This window comes from Piliocolobus tephrosceles, chromosome 13, assembly GCF_002776525.5.
Source record: "Piliocolobus tephrosceles isolate RC106 chromosome 13, ASM277652v3, whole genome shotgun sequence".
NCBI lineage: Eukaryota > Metazoa > Chordata > Mammalia > Primates > Cercopithecidae > Piliocolobus > Piliocolobus tephrosceles.
In genome coordinates this window covers 44,249,537-44,269,222 of record NC_045446.1, presented here as the reverse complement: position 1 = coordinate 44,269,222, position 19,686 = coordinate 44,249,537, and the positions used below count along the sequence as shown (strand labels likewise).

At 42.2% G+C, this 19,686-nt stretch overlaps 1 protein-coding gene across 5 annotated transcripts in view; it reads left to right on the top strand.

The window, feature by feature from the left end:
• NAV2 (neuron navigator 2) overlaps window positions 1-19,686 on the top strand; it is a 771,558-nt gene that overhangs the window by 696,775 nt on the left and 55,097 nt on the right. For 4 of the 5 annotated variants that reach the window (XM_023191516.1, XM_023191514.2, XM_023191515.2 and 1 more), the window contains 5 exons: window positions 1,452-1,612; window positions 3,435-3,623; window positions 9,622-9,674; window positions 15,991-16,014; window positions 16,129-16,203. In XM_023191516.1, the coding sequence (XP_023047284.1) occupies window positions 1,452-1,612; window positions 3,435-3,623; window positions 9,622-9,674; window positions 15,991-16,014; window positions 16,129-16,203 (502 nt within the window). Of the gene's footprint in view, window positions 1-1,451; window positions 1,613-3,434; window positions 3,624-4,175; window positions 4,270-6,000; window positions 6,006-9,621; window positions 9,675-15,990; window positions 16,015-16,128; window positions 16,204-19,686 lie in introns of all 5 variants that reach the window. The other variant, XM_023191513.1, reaches the window with a different exon arrangement.

Below are 19,686 nucleotides of genomic sequence, written 5' to 3'. Positions count from 1 at the left end.
CTATCAAAATTATGTAGCTCTGGTTTTTTAAAAATTCAGAATAGAGATACATGACAGGCTATTTTCAGGCAATTGATGTGACCTGGAAAGTTGCATGTCTGTCAGATATAGTGAAAACATTAAGGAAGAAACATTTGTGTGCTCCCTCTCACTCTGACTCTTCCTTGTCTAGCTCACCCACTCCATACACATGAACATCCAGTACGAACACACTGAGAACATCTTTCCTTAAGCCCAAAGAATCCCTCTATTGAGGTAATTAGTAGTCACTCCATAATACATAAGTCCGAGGGTACCCTGGCCACTTGGCACTCAGAAATTTCAGATGCAGTGGCTCATGCCTGTAATCCCAGCACTTTGGGAGGCCGAGGTAGGTGGATCACTTGAGGTCAGGAGTTTGAGACCAGCCTGGCCAACATGACAAAATCCCGTCTCTACTAAAAATACAAAAAATTAGCTGGGCATGGTGGCACATGCCTATAGTCCCAGCTGCTTGGGAAGCTGAGGTGGGAGAATCACTTGAACCCAAGAGGCAGTGGTTGCAGTGAGCCGGGATCGTGCCACCTCGTTCCAGCCTGGGCAACAGAGCAAGACTATATCTCGAGAAAAAAGAAAGAAAGAAAGAAAATTTCAGATGCTGCTTATGGGCATAATGAAAGAGCATGCATTTTAAAAATCAAACATGGATTGAAATCTTAACTCTGTGACAACCAGCAGGGTCCTTACCTTCCCTGAATGTAAAATGGGAATAATGGCATCTATGTTGCTGAGTAGATCTGAGGCTTCGGTAAAGATAATGTGCATGAAGACACCCAACACGTTGTAGGTGTTCAATAAATCATCACTATATACATTTCAGAATAAATGAGGTGGACCACATAACTTCTGAAGACCCTCTCCTATAAAACCCAATGATTTGGGGTTGCTTTTATGAAGATTTGTTTATGCTCTATTACAGCAACTACTATAAACATCAGTGTCTTCAAACCTTGCTTTGTATGTCTGCTTTTTCATATGCTGTGATTCATGGTCGTTTATTTGTGCTGTAGAATGGCAGATGCCATGAGTTGTCTAATTAAAACTCCCTCAAAGCTCTAACAGCAGCTCATTTTGTTGCTTCAGTCCTGTCAAGGTGGGGGCTTTGACATGACACTGTCATGAAGCAACATGTTACAGATACGCCCAGTGACGGCTCTTCTGAGCATTTACCAATCTTCTTCCCTTTATGTGTTCCCTCCAAACTGAAAGGAATAGTCATTTTCCCCAAACACAGGCAAATAGAAAAAAGGTTTTGAGAAACTTTGTAAGTTTCCGGGTGTGTAGTGATCTGATTTTTAAAAAATCATCTTTGGATATATGTTTTCTTTTTATATATTTACCATCAACTCCACAGAGTTCATTTTAATAAGCATTGTTCATAGTTAATGCTGGCTTGATTTCTGTCTGTTCAGGTATACTCCCACCTCCCAGCTTCGCACACAAGAAGATGCAAAAGAATGGTTACGGTCCCACTCTGCAGGAGGCCTGCAGGACACCGCTTCCAATTCCCCCTTTTCCTCTGGCTCCAGCGTGACTTCTCCCTCTGGAACAAGATTCAACTTTTCCCAGCTTGGTGAGTAGCCACTTGTCATTAGCTATGTTGATCAGCTCCATAGGACAGTGTTTATCTTATATATATAATATATTTTTATTTCAATAGCTTTTGGGGAACATGTGGTTTTTGGTTACATGGATAAGTTCTTTAGTGGTGATTTCTGAGATTTTGGTGCACCCATCACTTGAGTTATCTTAAATTGTGAAACAGCCATATAGTCACATCCTGCTCAGTGTCTGATTAGCTCTCGGCAATATAGTTTGATTAAGGAGATTGACAGCAAAACAAATAGAGAAAATAGTAAAGTTTTTGATACTCTAATCAATAATTTTCTTTATTTGGTTGATATTGGTAGGGCTATGGCAAAGAACATGTTATCACATTCTTTTTTTTTTTTGAGACGGAGTCTCACTCTGTCCCCCAGGCTGGAGTGCAGTGGCGCGATCTCGGCTCACTGCAAGCTCCGCCTCCTGGGTTCACGCCATTCTCCTGCCTCAGCCTCCTGAGTAGCTGGGACTACAGGCGCCTGCCACCACACTTGGCTAATTTTTTGTATTTTTAGTAGAGACGGGGTTTCACCGTGGTCTCGATCTCCTGACCTTGTGATCTGCCCTCCTTGGGCTCCCAAAGTGCTGGGATTACAGGTGTGAGCCACCACGCCCGGCCAATTATCACATTCTTAAAAAGAATGCATTCTCTTTCTAAGACCTCTGAAGAAATAGATTTTATTGCATATCCCATGTTAGGTCATCCTCATTACTTTATTAAGTTGGAAATAAAAGTTAAGTTTTGATTGAATAGGTATTCTTAACAATGCTTACTTCTGACATAATGCTTTGACTGGCACAGTGGGGAAAGAAAAAGAATTTATGTCACAGTCCCTGCTGACATGTCAATGGAATTCTTTTTCAGGAAGACAAACACATCAGTGCACACCTGTATAATAGGGTAAAAGAGAACAATCCAAAGCTTTACATGAAACTCTGTAAAAGCTGAATATAATTAGATAGCAAGTATTAGACACATTTAGAAAAAGGAAAGATTAGTGCTGGCTGGAGTTACAGGCAGAGGTTATGTGAAGGTGGCAGGGTAGGAGCTGAGCCTTGAAGGACTGATAGCGGGTGAGAAATCTTTTCTAATCTCTTCCCACTCTTTAGAGAGGCAGCCTTTTCTGAATATAGTGAATAACAAATTCAGAGTCTTTAAGGATAGAGAAGGCTTGTAGTCAAGTGAGGTTTAACTCTTCATTTCTGATTGACTAAATGAGTACCTCTGAAAATATTGCACATGGCTCAAATGGACAGGATTTTCATAAGAAAGCTAGTTTTAGCTGAGACAAATGTGCCTTCCTTGCATTAAAACTCTTTATACACCATTATTAAATGTCCACCATCTGAGGCAATGGGACCTGTGTTCATACTGTTCTTTCCCAGCCATAACTCTTTGAGGCAAGAGATTCTTGTCATGCACAAATGCTTCCCATCTGATCAAAAGCCTGGTTAGACTATTTTGGGCTTTTGGCTTTAGAGAAAATCATTCCAGATGAGCCTGAGGAGTAATTAGCTCATGCCTGGAAGGTGACACTGGCCTGTCTGAACGTGCCAAGTTGGAAAGCTGAGGCCCAGAGCCTTGCTTTGGAGCTGACCTGCCTTTCCACTCTTATTTTTAGCTCCCAGTGTGTAACTCAAATACTGATGGGACTACCTTTTAGAAAACAGACGGAAGAAGAGTTGGCAGGAACACATATGGCTAACAATAAGCAGTCTTCTCTTTGTCCCCAACTAGGATTTTAACAGCGATATGAATGTCTAACCTTTTCAGTCTATTCCTTTTATTCCAGCGAGTCCCACCACTGTCACCCAGATGAGCTTGTCCAACCCGACCATGCTGAGGACCCACAGCCTCTCCAATGCGGATGGGCAGTATGATCCATACACTGACAGCCGCTTCCGGAATAGCTCCATGTCCCTGGATGAGAAGAGCAGAACCATGAGCCGTTCAGGCTCATTCCGGGATGGGTTTGAAGAAGGTAAGGAAGGAAACTTACCATCTCCCAGGTTACTCACTGTAGTTAAGGGTCCTCTGTGCTAAGTTCACTTCATTAACCTGAGCTCCCACCTATAAGTGCTCCCACCTCTCCCACCTACTCTGGCGGTCAGGGATGGGGATCTCTGAAGAGTAAGGTCTGGCCTGACCCTTAATTAACCTTCCAGGCCTTTAAGGAAGAGGCTGCTTAAAAATCACTGGTGAACCATAGAGCTGACTGAGTTCCACTTTAGGCTTCTCCCTCCTGGACTTGGGCCACAGCTTCTTGGCATGCGCCTCCACCTTGAGGCTCAGCTACCGGCTCACCATCTTGGCAGAGAGAACTACTGGAGAGTTCATTTCCCTGTGTTGACACACCCATGTAGTTCTGGGGGCCGGGCGGCCATGTCTCTCTGCTCTGCTCCAGAATTTTTCATCCCTTTTCTCAAGCACTGGGTTTTTACGTGTATTGTTTTCAGTTATGCCCTTTTCTTTCTTTGGTTGCTAACTGTGAATATTTGAGGTTGGATTTTTATGTTTGGTTCATTTTCATCAGAATCATGGGAGAAAAGTTCTGTGGACAACTTTGTCAGCCGTTTTCACAGCTCATTTCATTTCTCTCTTCCTGTATTCCGTCACCCAAGGTATGAGTTAGGGGAGTAAGCAGTCAAAATTCTATGGAGGATATCACCCCCACCCCATGAAGATGGGGCTGATAGGACATTGGCAGCAATGCTCATCAACCAAGGATTAAGAATAGGAGTCAGACTAGCAGAGTTTAAATTCCAGCTCCACTGCTTTTTAGGGATACGATTTTGAACAAGTTGCTTCACCTCTCTATGCCTCTGTTTTTTCACGGATAAAATAGGAGTGAGTAATAATAGTATTCAGCTCATGGAATTATGAGAATTAAATGAGATAATACATATAAATGTTAACACGATAATGTTATTACATGTCATGGCCTGTAATAACACAGCCATAAAGCTATAATAACATAGCTGTAAAAACACAGCTTCAGCATTGACTTCCTGGCAGCTCAAAGTCCCCAGCCAGAGAATGGGGAATCTTGGAGCAAACAGAGCCTAGTCTGAGGACTATACATCTAGTTGTCCCTTTGTTGCCACTGACAAAACAGAATGCAGAGAGTAAGTTATAGGTGCTTCCCAGTCCCCGTAGGAGTAGGGGAAAAGGGCTAGCATCCTCCCAGCATGAAAGAACAAACAAACCTGTAATTGTTTAGGAAGTTTCAAGTCAAAAGGGAGAGAAACACAAGGCACAGGATTCTGTTTTTGCTTAATGTTATTTTTAACAGAAGTTTTAAAGAATGTAATTTACAGATCAATTGCCACCTGGTTTATTTTCTTGGTAACTTAATACTTTCCACCCTAATTTATGTATCATTTGCATACCATGACATTCGGTGAACAGGCGCAAGTCTGTAAATCCATATATGGGAAGCTGCTGGTACGAAGGATTAAGGAGGGGAGAAGCCTGAGTCACTGAGGGGCATTTGTGAGATTTAAGTGCTACAAATTAATGCTATAACTGCTTAGAACAGTGATAGTAGAGAATATATTGTGATCCTAAGGTAAAGGAAGAGGCAGTTTGTCTCGAACTTCCTTCTAGTCAGTGTACCGGCCAAGCATCGCCACGGAGCATTCCCCAACCTCCCCGGGAAGGATTTGCATATGGAGTTCGTCCCGCACTGTATTTCTCTTCTCTACCATGTGCGTTCCTGAGTGAACCACGTCCGGTACTGAAACTTCGCCTCATAAAGGTCCAGGACCATTACAGTATCATCATCAGATAGCTTTTATTTATTCCATCTGGAATCAAGCTGGTGGACAGCACAACTGTGGAATATCTGGAATGTCAAAATGACATTGATAAAAAGTGCTTGCCCACAAGCAGTGTCTAGACTTTTGTAAACCTAACGATTCATGGTGACATGGAACTGAAGCACAGAGGTAAAAGTCAAATTTTAGGGGAATGGATAGAGTCTGCTGTCAATACACTGTGAATATGTAACATTATCATCTTTTGGAAGATAGGGCATCAGATTGATTTTATTTCTTCTAAGGATATTACATTCAAAAACAAAATGGGGCTTGTGTAATTAGGTTTTTACTTCCTTTCGATGAAATTCCTTTTTCTTTTGAATTTATTAACTCCCAGTAGTGCAGGAGCAGTTGGAAGAAAATTGACATTTCATGTTTGGACCAAACAGAACTTCTTGTAATAGTCAGTTAGGTGTATTATACGCCATAAAGCAGAATAGAAATTTAGGAAGAAGTAGCACAAGTATTTATGTGAGGTTTTTGTGCAATTTAATTAGCACTTTCCACTTTGAGGGAGTTTTAGGAATTATAAATATGTAGATTAGGTACACACATGGCCCAGATGCAGCCTTTCAAAGGTGTTTCAGGTAAATTGCTTTCTATCAGATGCATTATGCGATCTTAAAGTCAACTTTAATAGCATACATTTAAGGGGATGCTTGAGGCATTTTTAAAACGGATTCTAGAGAAAAAAAAAAAAATCCCATGACTTCACCAGTCATCACTAAGAGCTAATGCAATGAAAAACACAGAAACCCTCCTCTATCAGTTTATATGGAATCCCCAGGAGCAGAGAAGCTTATTAACCAAGAAAGCTTATATTGCAGCTTACTTGTGTTTCTAGCCCCTTAATTGCAGAAGTGGTTCAAATCCTGGCACCTCTACTGTTAGCAATATGACTCTGAGAAAGGACTTGACCTGCTCAGCCTGTTTCCTATTCAATGAAACGTGAAAAATAATTGTACATGCTTTGGAAAATTGAAGTGAAGATTAAGTGAGATAAATCTTGGAAAGCATTTAACAAATAACTTTGAAAGGGGAGTATTGTAAGTGCTCACTCAATGGTAGCTATTGTTATAATTGTCACATTATAGCCTTCTCTCCAAGGGCCATTATCATCCTCATTTTTTTTAATGGCCAAATTGAGGCAGAAGTGACTTGAAGGCTTTATGCAGCCACAATGATGTCTTAAGCCTCTTGATTCCAGTCCCCCTTTCTTTCCACTCAGTCTTACCTTGATATTTGACTCAGCTGTTTTTTTTTTTTTTTTTTTTTTTAAAACAAAAAACAAAAAAAACCTGTGCGAGGCGAGCTCTGATCTTTCAGGGCAGTCCATTGGCCATCAGAACTGCATTTCATTCTTCTGACTCTTTCCACAGTACCCAATTGTGGAATGAGAAATAGATCATGATGCCTAGATCCACATTCTCTTTCTGCTTCTGACTAGCTGTGTGTCTGGCCACGTCACTTAACCATTCTGAGATTTAATGTACTCTGATGTTGATTAAAGGTGGAAAAGTCCTGCCTAGTCTGGGATTGCTACCTGCAGATTCTCTGTGAGAGTCAGAGGCACTTGATTGCTTTATTGGCTGAAATAATGTCTAGTTGTTTCATTCTATCTAGTGTTTTCACTCTTACTAAAGCATCTTTCTTCTCAAACATTCCTAGCTTGTGCCCATGTGTAGATTGCATGAAGGGACTAGGACACCGTTCTAAAAGACACCGAAAGGCTCTTTTGAAAAAAACGAATGAACGGAAAAGAAAATCAGAAACCAGCACAACAGATCACTCGAAGGCAGAGCGATCTCCTGAATTCTATCAGCAGATCCTGTTCTTGAATTGCTGTGTGACCTTAAGCAAGTCATTTAACCTCTCCGAGTTTCAGATTTCTCAATGGCAGAAATGGCCTAGATATTCTCTGTGGTTCCTTGTAGCTGAAAAAATGTGGAGGTGTAGCTATAGGGAGGAAAACTACATAGGCTGCTTTAGCTGTTTAGCCTCTGTAACTCCCATAGACATTTTGTTGTCCAAAAATAACCACATTACATAACCCAGGCTCTGACTTAGCTCAAGTCCCTTGAGGGAGGCCCAACTGCAATGGTACAGGTAAGCCACATTCAGTTTTGGGTTGACTCTGAAAATCAAGAGATCTGTCTCTTTGGAACGCAGCCTTGCTGTTGCTAATTACAAAGTGAGAGGAGTTAATTATTGAGAAAAATAATTACCTCTACCTTAAGCCTGCCAGATGTGATCTTCTCTGCCTGTGGCCCCATGCTTGCACTGAGTTGTTGCTAAAACTGTGTCAGTAAGTTTATATGTGTGAGATGTAGAAATAGAAATGAAAAAACTTCCATTTTCCAGCAGCCAGAGGCCATATAGCAGCCCTGTGCTGGTCTCTGGCACGCCAGTCATGCAGGTGTACATAGCTGTGTGTTACCCACATCTCTTCCCCCAGCTTGACCTCCAACATAATTCCTCCCCTACTGTCTGTATCATAAGCTGAATTAACTTACCTCAGTGGAACATTAGGCCACTAAGTTGGGACATTAAAGGCCTGTGTTAATGTGTGGGCATATTAACACTGAAAGCCATTATTGGCCATTAACACCTTAACCTGATTTGTTATGGGCATGAGTCAGGTTAGTCATGGATGAAGAAAACATGGAGGAAAAGATCTAGAATGCAGGGCATTGCTAAGGAGGGTGGATGTATGTGATGATAGAGGAACAGCTTAGAGCATTAGGGAGCTGCTAAGAGAGAAGAGAGCTGGAATAGCAAGCCAAGAGTTACGTGGGCTCAGAGGGAGGAGGAAGCCCACCCAGGTGGCAGTCAGGGGAATGAGGAAAGGTCCTATAGAGAAGATGTCATTTGAGCAGATCTGTTTGGGATAGACAGTATTTAGATGCAGCCTAAATGAAGAGAACTGCATGGGCAGAGACTCTGAGGCAGGAAAGTACTGTCTAGGGCAAGCTTGGGAGAGCAGTGTAGGATTCTCAGTGTGACAAGAACATATAAGGGAAGAAGGAGATGTCAGGGAAGATTTACTGGAAAGATGACAGAGAGGAGCCTGAGTGTTAGGCTGAGCTACTTATCAGCTATCTTGTTGGCATGTAGCTTCTGCTGACTGCTAATCCAAGGTGAGTTCACTTCGTGGGTGGTAGATGAATGCCATTTAGTAGACGTGGAAGTTACCCCCGTGCCTCCCACTTTAGACTACAGGTCATAACTCGGTGTGGGAGTAGAGCCATTCCACCCATGGCCAGGAAAGCTGTGCCCAGTTAAAAGTCCTATGATGCCTTAACATAGGAATATTTCTTTTTTTCAAACAAGTTGTTCAGAAGTTACCAAGAAAATAAAGAACCTGCTTCCCACAAAAGAAGGCAGTTAGAATACCCAAGTCCTAGAAAAGACTATGCTGTAAAATTAGAACAAATAATAAGATGCCTCCACTGGCTGGGGGCAGGAAGGGTGCTAAGGACATACAAGTTGGTTCTAATCAAAAGTACCAGTTTGAAACAGAAAAGAAGACACCACTTACTTGTCACTTTGTAGACATGGTAGAAATCAAATAATCTATATTTCGATGAATATGTTTTCTAAACAAATATTCTGCTATATATGGTCATCTAGAATGAACTTACTGTGGCCAACAGCCTCTTGGGTTCAAAATCATCAGCTGATTTTTTTGCATATACAACTGACAGATGCCAACAGGTTAAAAAAAAAGTATACGGAACACAGTCTTAACCCTAAAGGAATACATTAGAAAAAAGAGTGAAGCAAAATATGCTGGAACGGTAGCAGGTTGCCTCCGGGCAATGCAATTGTGAGTCACTGCAGATTGTGGCAGTGAATATGCTTCTTAACACTTCTCTGTACTTGAAAATTTTTGTTCAGTAATCATATATTATTTTGACAGTCAAGAGAAAAAGTATTCAGAAGGTTGAAGGAAAAAATGCGGTAAAAGTGACATCCTTAGCAAACTCTTACTTATTTGTCACTAACCTGTCACCAAACCAGGAAAGGTTGGGTCAAGATGAGATTAAGTCATTCCAAGCCTGGAGTGTCCTGTATTACTGATTTTTTCCTCCTCTGTCCCCTTTTTGGTACCACAACAGCCATCTATCAATTCACCCTTTTTTTTTTTTTTTCTTTTAATAGTTCATGGATCCTCACTCTCCTTGGTTTCCAGCACATCGTCAGTTTATTCTACAGTGAGTATAAATCAATGCTGTGTGGCTGTGATCATGAGATCATGAGGCTGGGGTTCCTTTATCAAATGTGTCAAGAATAAAATATATGCATTTATCCTACGGAAAGCATTTCCATTATAAGGGGATCAATTAATTAGGGAACAAGATTTAAAATTCACAGACAGCTATTAATTATATTATACCAACCTCAAAATCCAGAACTGGCTGCCTTGTTAAAGTGGCATTGTGCTTTAGGTGATAACTATTTAGAATGTGTGAGAAGCCTTGGCCACCTGCTGACCGACTTGGAAAAGAAAGGCCTTGAGCAATTTATTAACCCTTTGTCTGCCTCAGTTTCTTTCTTTTCTTTCTTTCTTTCTTTCTTTCTTTCTTTCTTTCTTTCTTTCTTTCTTTCTTTCTTGTTTTTTTTTTTTTTTGTTTGTTTGTTTTTGTTTTTGAGACAGAGTCTTTGCCCAGGCTGGAGTGCAGTGGTGTCATCTCAGCTCACAGCAACCTCCACCTCCTGGGTTCAAGTGATTCTCCTGCCTCAGCTTCCTGAGTAGCTGGGACTACAGGCACGTGCCACTATGCCCAGCTAATTTTTGTATTTTTAGTAGAGACAGAGTTTCACCATATTGGCCAGGCTGGTCTCAACCTCCTGACCTGTGATCCACCCACCCTGGCCCCCCAAAGTGCCGGGATTATAGGAGTGAGCCACGGTGCCTGACCAGCCTCAGTTTCTTTATCCATAAAGTAGAAATAATAGCAGTCCCTACCTTATAGAGGTGTAATGAGGATTAAATGTTATGAAGATTACATTTCACTACAATATAAACTCTTTCTAGACAAGGACATTTTTGTTTTTATTCCTAGTGCCTAGAATAGTACCTAGCACATAGTAGGTATTTTTAAGGTAGGTTTGAAAGAAATGGGAAAATAAATCTAAAACAATGAATATTGTACACACAGCTCAGAGCAAGCACTCCTAAATGCTAGAAGTCATCCATGCGAGAGGTTTACTGAATGAAAACCAAATGTAATCAAATACATTTGGATCTTCAGTCCTCCTGGATTTGTTCAGTAGTACTTACTTTTTATAGCTGTACGCTATTTATTTTATTTTATTTTAGACAGACTCTCGCTCTGTCACCCAGGCTGGAGTACAGTGGCACAATCTTGGCTCACTGCAACCTCTGCCTCCTGGGTTCAAACAGCCTCCTGAGTAGCCGGAATTACAGGCATGCACCACCACACCTGGCTAATTTTTTTACATTTTTAGTAGAGACAGGATTTCACCATGTCGGCCAGGCTGGTCTCGAACTTCTGACCTCAAGTGATCCACCCATCTCAGCCTCCCAGAGTGTTAGGATTACAGGTGTGAGCCACCACACATGGCCATAGCTGTATGGTATTTACTTTAAAAATAGTAATTTGGGAATGTCTACAGGAAAAAAAAAAATCTCTTTGTTAGTTGTGAATTGGAAATTCTTTAGCCTTTAATCCCATGGAAACAAATGGTTTAATAATTTAGGTTTTGATAATGCCCGGTTTCTGGTCTATATAGCAGGATACACTGTGTATAGCTCCTGGAAAGTAAGAGGCCACCCCAGAATCAAGTTAAAGATACCAGGGCCTAACTGTTCTTTCTTAGGCTTGTAGTAAGCAAATAAACTTCAATGATTGCTGATATGGTCTGTTTTGAAGGACCTAGAAACTCTTGCTTCTACTCTTCCTAACCACCTCACCCCAGCAAATCTAAAATTCCTCTTTCCTCAGCTAGTCGTCTTGTTTGAAATTTCATCACCAAGTCCTAGCTTTCCTTTTAAAGGCTTTATACAGAAAAACCTTGGAGAGAGGTTTTTTAAGCCATGATCTACTAAGAAAGCATAGAGATCGTCTTTCAGCTGTCAGCCAGTAGATAAACTATGTCCTTTCTTCTAGAATGAAACTGTGGGATATGGGTACCAAGGTTGGTACTTTTAAACCTAAATTCACTTCTTCAACAGTATTTTTTGGCACCATAGATATGCCTGGCTCTAGACTGACACCTAGGATATAATTTAGGAGAGAAAGGAGCCTGCTACTGAAGAAGGAAGCTGTAGGCACCGGAGGGACACGGGACTCTAGCTTCACAGGACTGGTGCAGAGAAGCTGTAAATAGTGGATGGTTCAGTGCCCAGCCCCGTGTTTCCCCTGTGGCATTCCCAGGGGTTCTTGCCAACACTGAGGGGAGTGGGCCTTTCAGAAAAGTAAAACATGGGAGACTGGCCAGCATTAACGAGCCTTGGAGGGAAAGAGCATAAGCTTCTCAACCTGTGTGTCTTCAGATCTAGGGAACTGTCACATGCAGTTCCTGGGGGCAGCCCCTTTATGCCAACCACTAGAAGTCCTTACAGTAAAAGACTCTCTTTCAGTAGGTGTTGTTCTGGGTATGGGGACACGAAGATAGTGTTTTCATGAAATTTGAAATTGTCTTTTCTGAGCTGATATAAATTCAACAAATTAGCAAAGACCTAATAATAATACTTTTTAATTCCATTTTTTGTCTGGATAACAAGAGCCCCGAGGTGTAATCACAGAGTTCATCTCACCATGTGACTTTGGGCAAATCACCTAGTTATTCAGAGTGTCTCCCCGGTTTTGCCCTTGGCATTAGGAAACTGAGCAAGGTGATCTTCTGAGGCCCCTACAATCTCTGACATTCCATGAGTCATGGAATCAAAGGCTTCCATTTACTGTCCTCACATATACCTTCTCTGAGAATATAAGTTACTTTTGCAGACTTAAAAAAATATATAGCCTATCAGTTGAATGTTTTTATGCTGGTGCAGTCTACTAATTTCAAGGAAAACTGCAAGTCTGGCGAGACTACTATCACCCAGCACTGAGGTGTGGTCCCTTATCTATTATTACCTTCTTGGTGATAATGAAATTCTGAAATACATGCTCCAGGCACCTTTGTAAATGTTAAGGTGATATATAAAATTCTTGTTTGTTGTCTGAAAAGAGATCTTTGAGATGTTAAGGTGCCACAGACCCAGACCAAGGAACCTGCTTAATAGCTGAGAGTTTTAAAGGCTCTTACTGGATGACAGTAGGTTCTTTCCTTGAAATCTCTGTAATGAATATTCAAGAATGCTCATTCTGCATGAAATTTGTCTGCAATTTTAATTATCAGTGAAAGAAAAGATTACAGAGTGCTAAATGATTGCCTTGGAAAAGTTATGGCTAGCTCTTAGAGTAGAGAAAATCTCAAAGGCCACCTCTGGCCTTAGACTTGCTTTCTTGTTTGGTAGGGAACACTTGAGTTCCCAGGAGAGCTGCTGGATGGATGGAGGCTAACAGCTTCACATAGTGTTACCAGATATGCAGAACTGCAGCAACGGGGGCAAGATACAAAGCACATGCTTTTTCTAGGCTGCTGTTGATAATGGGGGCCCAACCCCAGAGACAGGTGGGTACAGTGACAGACAGTGGCAGAGGCATGGGGAAGGGCTATTAGGGCCTGTCGATGGAAGTGTTTCAAAGTAGGACTGGTCCTATGTGGATGGTTAAGCCTGCTAACAGGCCTCCACCAGCCTTCCAAATGTTAGATAGTGGTGACATTCTCACCATTAACTTGTACCCTTTGGATTGAACTTGGGGCTTCTTTCTGGAAAGTCCCCATGAGAATGTAGCTATGGTAAAAGTGCAGGAGAATATGCCTAGGCTCTGGAGCCAGACTACTTTAGATCCGGTCTCAACTCTGCCACTTACCAGCTGTGACCCTGGGCAAATTACTGAACCTTCCTGTGCCTCAGTTTCCTCATACACAAAACAGAAAGCAATAGTATTAGTACCTCCTCAAAGAGTTGTTATAAGAATTAGATGAATAATGAATGTAAAGTGCTTGGAACAGTCTCTGGCACATGATAAGCATTCAATAAATGCTAGCTGTTATTACCAGAATGCAGGCAACACAAGGTCAGGGACTTGGTCATGTTCACAGCTTTATCTTAGGTTCTTAAAAACAGTGCCTGGCACACAGTAGGAAATCAGTAAATATTTGATAGGTGGTGGTAGTGAGGATGGATGGACAGACAAAGATGAATGAATATTATCTGGGAGGGAAGAGTGAGCTCTGAGGACATCTTCCAACCTTCTCCTGAAAGCATTTCTTAGATAAGGAAGTTGTTCAGTGTGACTTTATACAAGACACTTAACCTCTCTGAACCTCAGAAGGAATACAAACAAACCTACCTAATGGAGTTTCTGCAAGGATTAAATGACTTGGCTCCATGTATTTAAAAATTGGTTGCTGCTATTAGGAACCAATGTAGAGGAGGGTGCTTGTGGGCAGGATAAGGAGGGAGGACAATGGGGAACACAGGGTGAAGGCAGATCAGACAGGAAGCAACTGCCCACCTATTCCAGCTGATGGATGTGCTCTGCGAGTTCTAATGAATCATACCCACATTGTATTGTGAACTAATGGAGACATTGACATTAGGGTCAGATGCTGATTTTAAAAAAATAATGGGCTTATCCCTAGTAAAATTGGATTAGGACACTTAGGGAGGACCCAAGGACAAAATAGGGTTCTTACTGATGTTCACTCACCTACCTGGTTCCCAAGTCACTCTTCCCTCCCTGGGGAAATTAGAGCAATGGGTAGAGAGAAGGTCGAACACTCAACATTTCCAGGAAGGAGGAGGGATCCTCTTTATGAGCCCCTGTGGGAACTAGAGGAGAGGGAAAGAAAGGTTCCTCCTGCAGTGGGTTCCCCAATTCATGTGGGCTCCCCCTATGGGAGGAGAGAGGGTCTTATAGTTTCTAGCTAGCAGGTAACTGTGTCACCACAGACACAGAGCCAGCATGGAAGGGACAAAGAGGGAAGCCAGTAAGAGGGGCAACAGAGTTCACCCTTACTCCACAGGAGTCACAGGTAATTGGGGTCCTTGAAATGGGACAGCATGAAGATGAAGGCCACATTTATCCTCACAACCTGTGGAGTTACCGGGCTGGCTAATAGGGGCTCCCAAACCCCCCTCACTTTGAGGTCTTTCTACCCTGGTGCTCCCACTGCAGTGTCCTAGGGAAGTGAGAGGAGGGCAGAAAATGGGGCAGAATTAACCCAGGAGCAGTCTTCCTTGCTCCCTAGAGTAAACTAAGGCTCAAGCTGGGAATACCATGGCAAAAACTCCAGGCGAATGACTAATGTGGAGACTGACTCAGTTTTCTAGTTGAAGGAAGACAGCCTTTTGAAGTTGGTTTCCATTTTAATGGCATGCTGTGGTCAGGCAGGTTGCTTTCTGTCTGGCTTGAACACATTTATCAATGGGCTCAGACTGGGTGATGAGCTCCTGGACAGCAAGCCTTGCCTCAGAAGCATCTTAGTGCCTTCCGATACCTCAGGCTCTGCCTTCTGAGCTTCAGCTTTCACCTGATCACAGCTGTGCATCAGAGCTCCTATACAGACAGGGCTGATGGGGATGGCAGATGGAGCACCTCTGCCTCTGCTCTGATCCTCTATCTAAATTTGCCAGAGTTGCCAGAGAAAATACTAAGCACTCAATATGAAATTTAGATTAACAACTAAATTTTTTTAGTATAAATATGTCCCTAATATTGCATGGGACATATTACCCTTTATTTTATTTTATATTTTATTTTATTTTATTTTTTGAGACGGGAGCCTCTATTGCCCAGGCCAGAGTGCAGCAGTGAGATCCCGGCTCACTGCAATCTCCACCTCCTGGGTTCAAGCCATTCTCCTGCCTCAGCCTCCTGAGCAGCTGGGATTACGGGTGCATGCCATCACACCTGGCTAATTTTTTGTGTGTGTTTTTAGTAGAGATGAGTTTCACCATGTTGGCCAGGCTGGTCTTCAACTCCTGACCTCAAGTGATCCACCAATCTCAGCCTCCCAAAGTACTGGGATATCAGGTATGAGCTACTGTGCCCAGCCCTAGACTTTTTTTTTTTTTAAGCTATGCAAATTTAACTAGGCCTCCTGTATTTTTATTTACTAAATCTGACTCATGGCCTTCTCCTCACATATCTTCACCTGAGCACCTTACCTATCACCATCCCCTGGGGAGCAGGGTGGCTCCTCACAACCAAAATTTGGAGTGGTGTCCTCATTCTTCCTAATTTTTAAAAATCATAAGCTATTTGTATTTGGCCTTTCTGATGGGTCCATTTAATTGAACCAGTTTTTCCAGAGAAATACACCAGAAAATAGACGAATAAATCTTCCAGACGGCTGCAACTATCTGAATATGGTGTTCCCGATGGGCTGGACATCACTATTCTTTGTTCTTTAACTGGTCTAATTTCTTTTATGTTTTCTTTACAGCCAGAAGAAAAATGCCAGTCAGAGGTAAGGAACAGCTTTCTGGTTGGACTTCCTCTTTAACTATTGTCAATCATTTGACCCTGCTCATCTTGGAAATGGACTCCCAAAGCATGTAACCCTCTCCCTTGCCATCTTCAGATTCGCAAACTGCGGCGGGAACTGGATGCCTCCCAGGAGAAAGTTTCAGCTTTGACCACCCAGCTGACAGCAAATGTAAGTACAGACATAGGGCAGTAGCATCGGAACAGGAAGCACCATCCTTGCCTTCTGAACAGCCTCAAGTCCTCCTGTGCTGAACAAATAGAAGTAGCACATTATAAAGAAAAAGACACAGGCTTTAGCATCATGGGTGTGAATGTCAGTTTGGGCACTTACTGGCTCCGTGACTTTGGGTAAGTTCTTGAATCTCAGCCTGCATGTCCTCATCGGTGTAATGAGGTTGATAGTATTTACCTCTCAGTATTGGCCCATGGTCAATGCTTGCAATATACGACATGCTTATTAAAATGTTAGTTTCTCTTCCTCTTCCTGAAAATTTTGATTTTGAGGGTGGGAAAAAAAGCAAAAAGGAAAGAAGCGGGAAGAAAAGAAATGTAGGGCTTCCCAATATGTAGGTAGCTGCTCTGTCATTGTAATACACACAATTATGTGTTTAGGAGATGCTGCCAACCAGCATTCACTCAACAACTGTTTGAGTGCCAGCTATGCCCCGGGCACCATGGGTTCAACAGCAGAGCAAGCACAGTGACTGACATCTTAACATTCAGTCTCTGGGACAGCAGAGAAACAAAACAAACAATTTTGCTATAACATGATAACTGTTTAGATAAAGGGAGGAGGTGGTAGTGGGAATATCTAGGGGGAGCACCTAGCTCACTCTTGGTGAGGGATGAAAAAGGGGACAGCTCATCAGATATTGAAAATAAGAAAAAAAAAATTTTTTTAAAGGGGGACAGGAAGGACTTCCTGGAGGACGTGACATCTAATGGATGCTATGTAGGGGAGAATGCATAGGGATGACAGCATTCTAACCAAAGAGAATAATTTGCACAAAGGTTAAGGAGAAAGATCTTGGTGTATTTCAAACTCTCAGTAGGTTGGTGTAATTAGTGTCTATGGCTTGAATGTGGAGGAGAGGTAAGGGTAGAGAGGGGACACAAGTAGGGAGGAGGAAGGCATTGAAGAAAGCCAAGGGTCAGATCACAGTGTCTGAGCTGTTGGGGTGAGCATCCGGGCTTCCTCCTGAAGTTAGTAGAGACCTCTCAGTGAGTTTTAAGTAAGCAGTGGGTGGGCTGGTTTGCACTTTAGACAGAGGATCAGAGTAGAGGCAGAGGTGCTCCATCCGCCATCCCCATCAGCCCCGTCTGTATAGGAGCTCTGATGCACAGCTGCGATCAGGTGAAGACTGAAGCTCAGAAGGCAGAGCCTGAGGTATCAAAAGGTATTAAGGTGCTTCTGAGGCAAGGCTTGCTGCCCAGGAGTTCACCACCCAGTCTGAGCCCGTTGATAAATGTGTTCAAGCCAGACAGAAAGCAACCTGCCTGACCACAGCATGCCATTAAAATGGAAACCAACTTCAAAAGGCTGTCTTCCTTCAACTTGGAAACTGAGTCAGTCTCCCACATTAGTCATTCGCCTGGAATTTTTGCCATGGTATTCCCAGCTTGAGCCTTAGTTTACTCAGGGGAACCATTTCTCTTTAAAGGTGGCATGTGGCATACCTAGTATAGTGCTTGACCTTAGTTATCAGCTCAGTAACTGGTACCTGCCCCCATTAATATGGAGTCTCCCAAGCTCTCTTTCTTTTCTGGAAATCTTTGATTTTTTAAAGAAAAAACCCGAACATGCGAGACAACAATGTGTTTCGTAACCTTCTATTTTCTTTACCTCTTCTACCACCAGTAATGCTATCCAAAGAACTTTAAAAACTGAGGTGAGAACTTAATTCTGAGGCGTAGGTCCTATTCAGAAAAACAGTATTCTATAGGTAGGTTCTATTCCACGGACAGATTCTTCATCTGGATGAGCAGATATGTAGATTTGGATCCAGAACAAACTCTAGACCCAGCAAATCAGGGTCTTCTGGGTGTAATCCAAATGTGTGGTCTGACAGCAAACCCTGTCAATCCACAGTGATTCTGAGCTACTCTCCTAGTTTAAGAGTTACAGATGCCAATTGTTGCCTTTACTAGTCAACAAATAGTAGTTAACTTACTTTCCAGTGAACTTGGGTTAATCGCTCCAGTGAGCTCGTGCTGCCACAGGAGCCTCACCTTGTACCGTTTAGAACTCTGCTTTTTGTTCTAGAAGAGTCAGAGTGAGATCCCTTATATTATTCCAGAAGAGTGTTTTGTTCCTCATAAAAGGCACTGAATCCAGTATTGTTTTAAAGTAAATATTTAGTCTTACTGCACACCGCTGGAAGGGTGAACATGTTTTATTGTCTGCCATCTTTCTCGCAAACCAAGCTGTGTTTGTTTTTCTAGGACAAACTACTCAAAGCCACCTTCTCTGAGTGTTTTTAGACCACTTGTGTTTGTTTTCCCTGGGAATGTGAACATGGCACTTGATGAGTAGGCTGTTGTGTGTGGCTCTGAACCAGGCTTGGAACTGCCTCCACAGCTTGTATTTTCATAGTTGTGCTAATGACACAAAGGCAACCCTTTTGCTTTGCAGAAAAATGGGATCCTCTGGATCTCCAGAGCAAATGTGTTTTCTTTCTAAGCTTGCAAAAACACCTTCTCAATAGCAGTCTTCATGGAGTCAGGTTTTTAAATTTTTTTTTTTTTTATTGTACTCTAAGTTCTGGGATACATGTGCAGAATGTGCAGGCTTGTTACATAGATATACACGTGCCATGATGGTTTGCTGCACCCATCAACCCGTCATCTATATTAGGTATTTCTCCTAATACTATCCCTCCCCTAGGTCCTCATCCCAACCTCCTGACAGGCCCTGGTGTGTGATGTTCCCCTCCATGTATCCATGTGTTCTCATTGTTCAACTCCCACTTATGAGTGAGAACATCCAGTGTTTGGTTTTCTGTTCTTGTGTTAGTTTGCTGAGAATGATGGTTTCCAGCTTTATCCATGTCCCTGAAAAGGACATGAACTCATCCTTTCTTATGACTGCATAGTATTCCATGGTGTGTATGTGCCACATTTCTTTTCTTTTTTTTTTTTTTTTATTTTATTTTTTTTTTATTATTATACTTTAAGTTCTAGGGTACATGTGCATAACGTGCAGGTTTGTTACATATGTATACATGTGCCATGTTGGTGTGCTGCACCTATCAACTCGTCAGCACCCATCAATTCATCATTTATATCAGGTATAACTCCCCAATGCAATCCCTCCCCCCTCCCCCCTCCCCATGATAGGCCCCATTGTGTGATGTTCCCCTTCCCAAGTCCAAGTGAGCTCATTGTTCAGTTCCCACCTATGAGTGAGAACATACGGTGTTTGGTTTTCTCTTCTTGTGATAGTTTGCTAAGAATGATGGTTTCCAGCTGCATCCATGTCCCTACAAAGGACGCAAACTTATCCTTTTTTATGGCTGCATAGTATTCCATGGTGTATATGTGCCACATTTTCTTAATCCAGTCTGTCACTGATGGACATTTGGGTTGATTCCAAGTCTTTGCTATTGTGAATAGTGCCGCAATAAACATACGTGTGCATGTGTCTTTGTAGTAG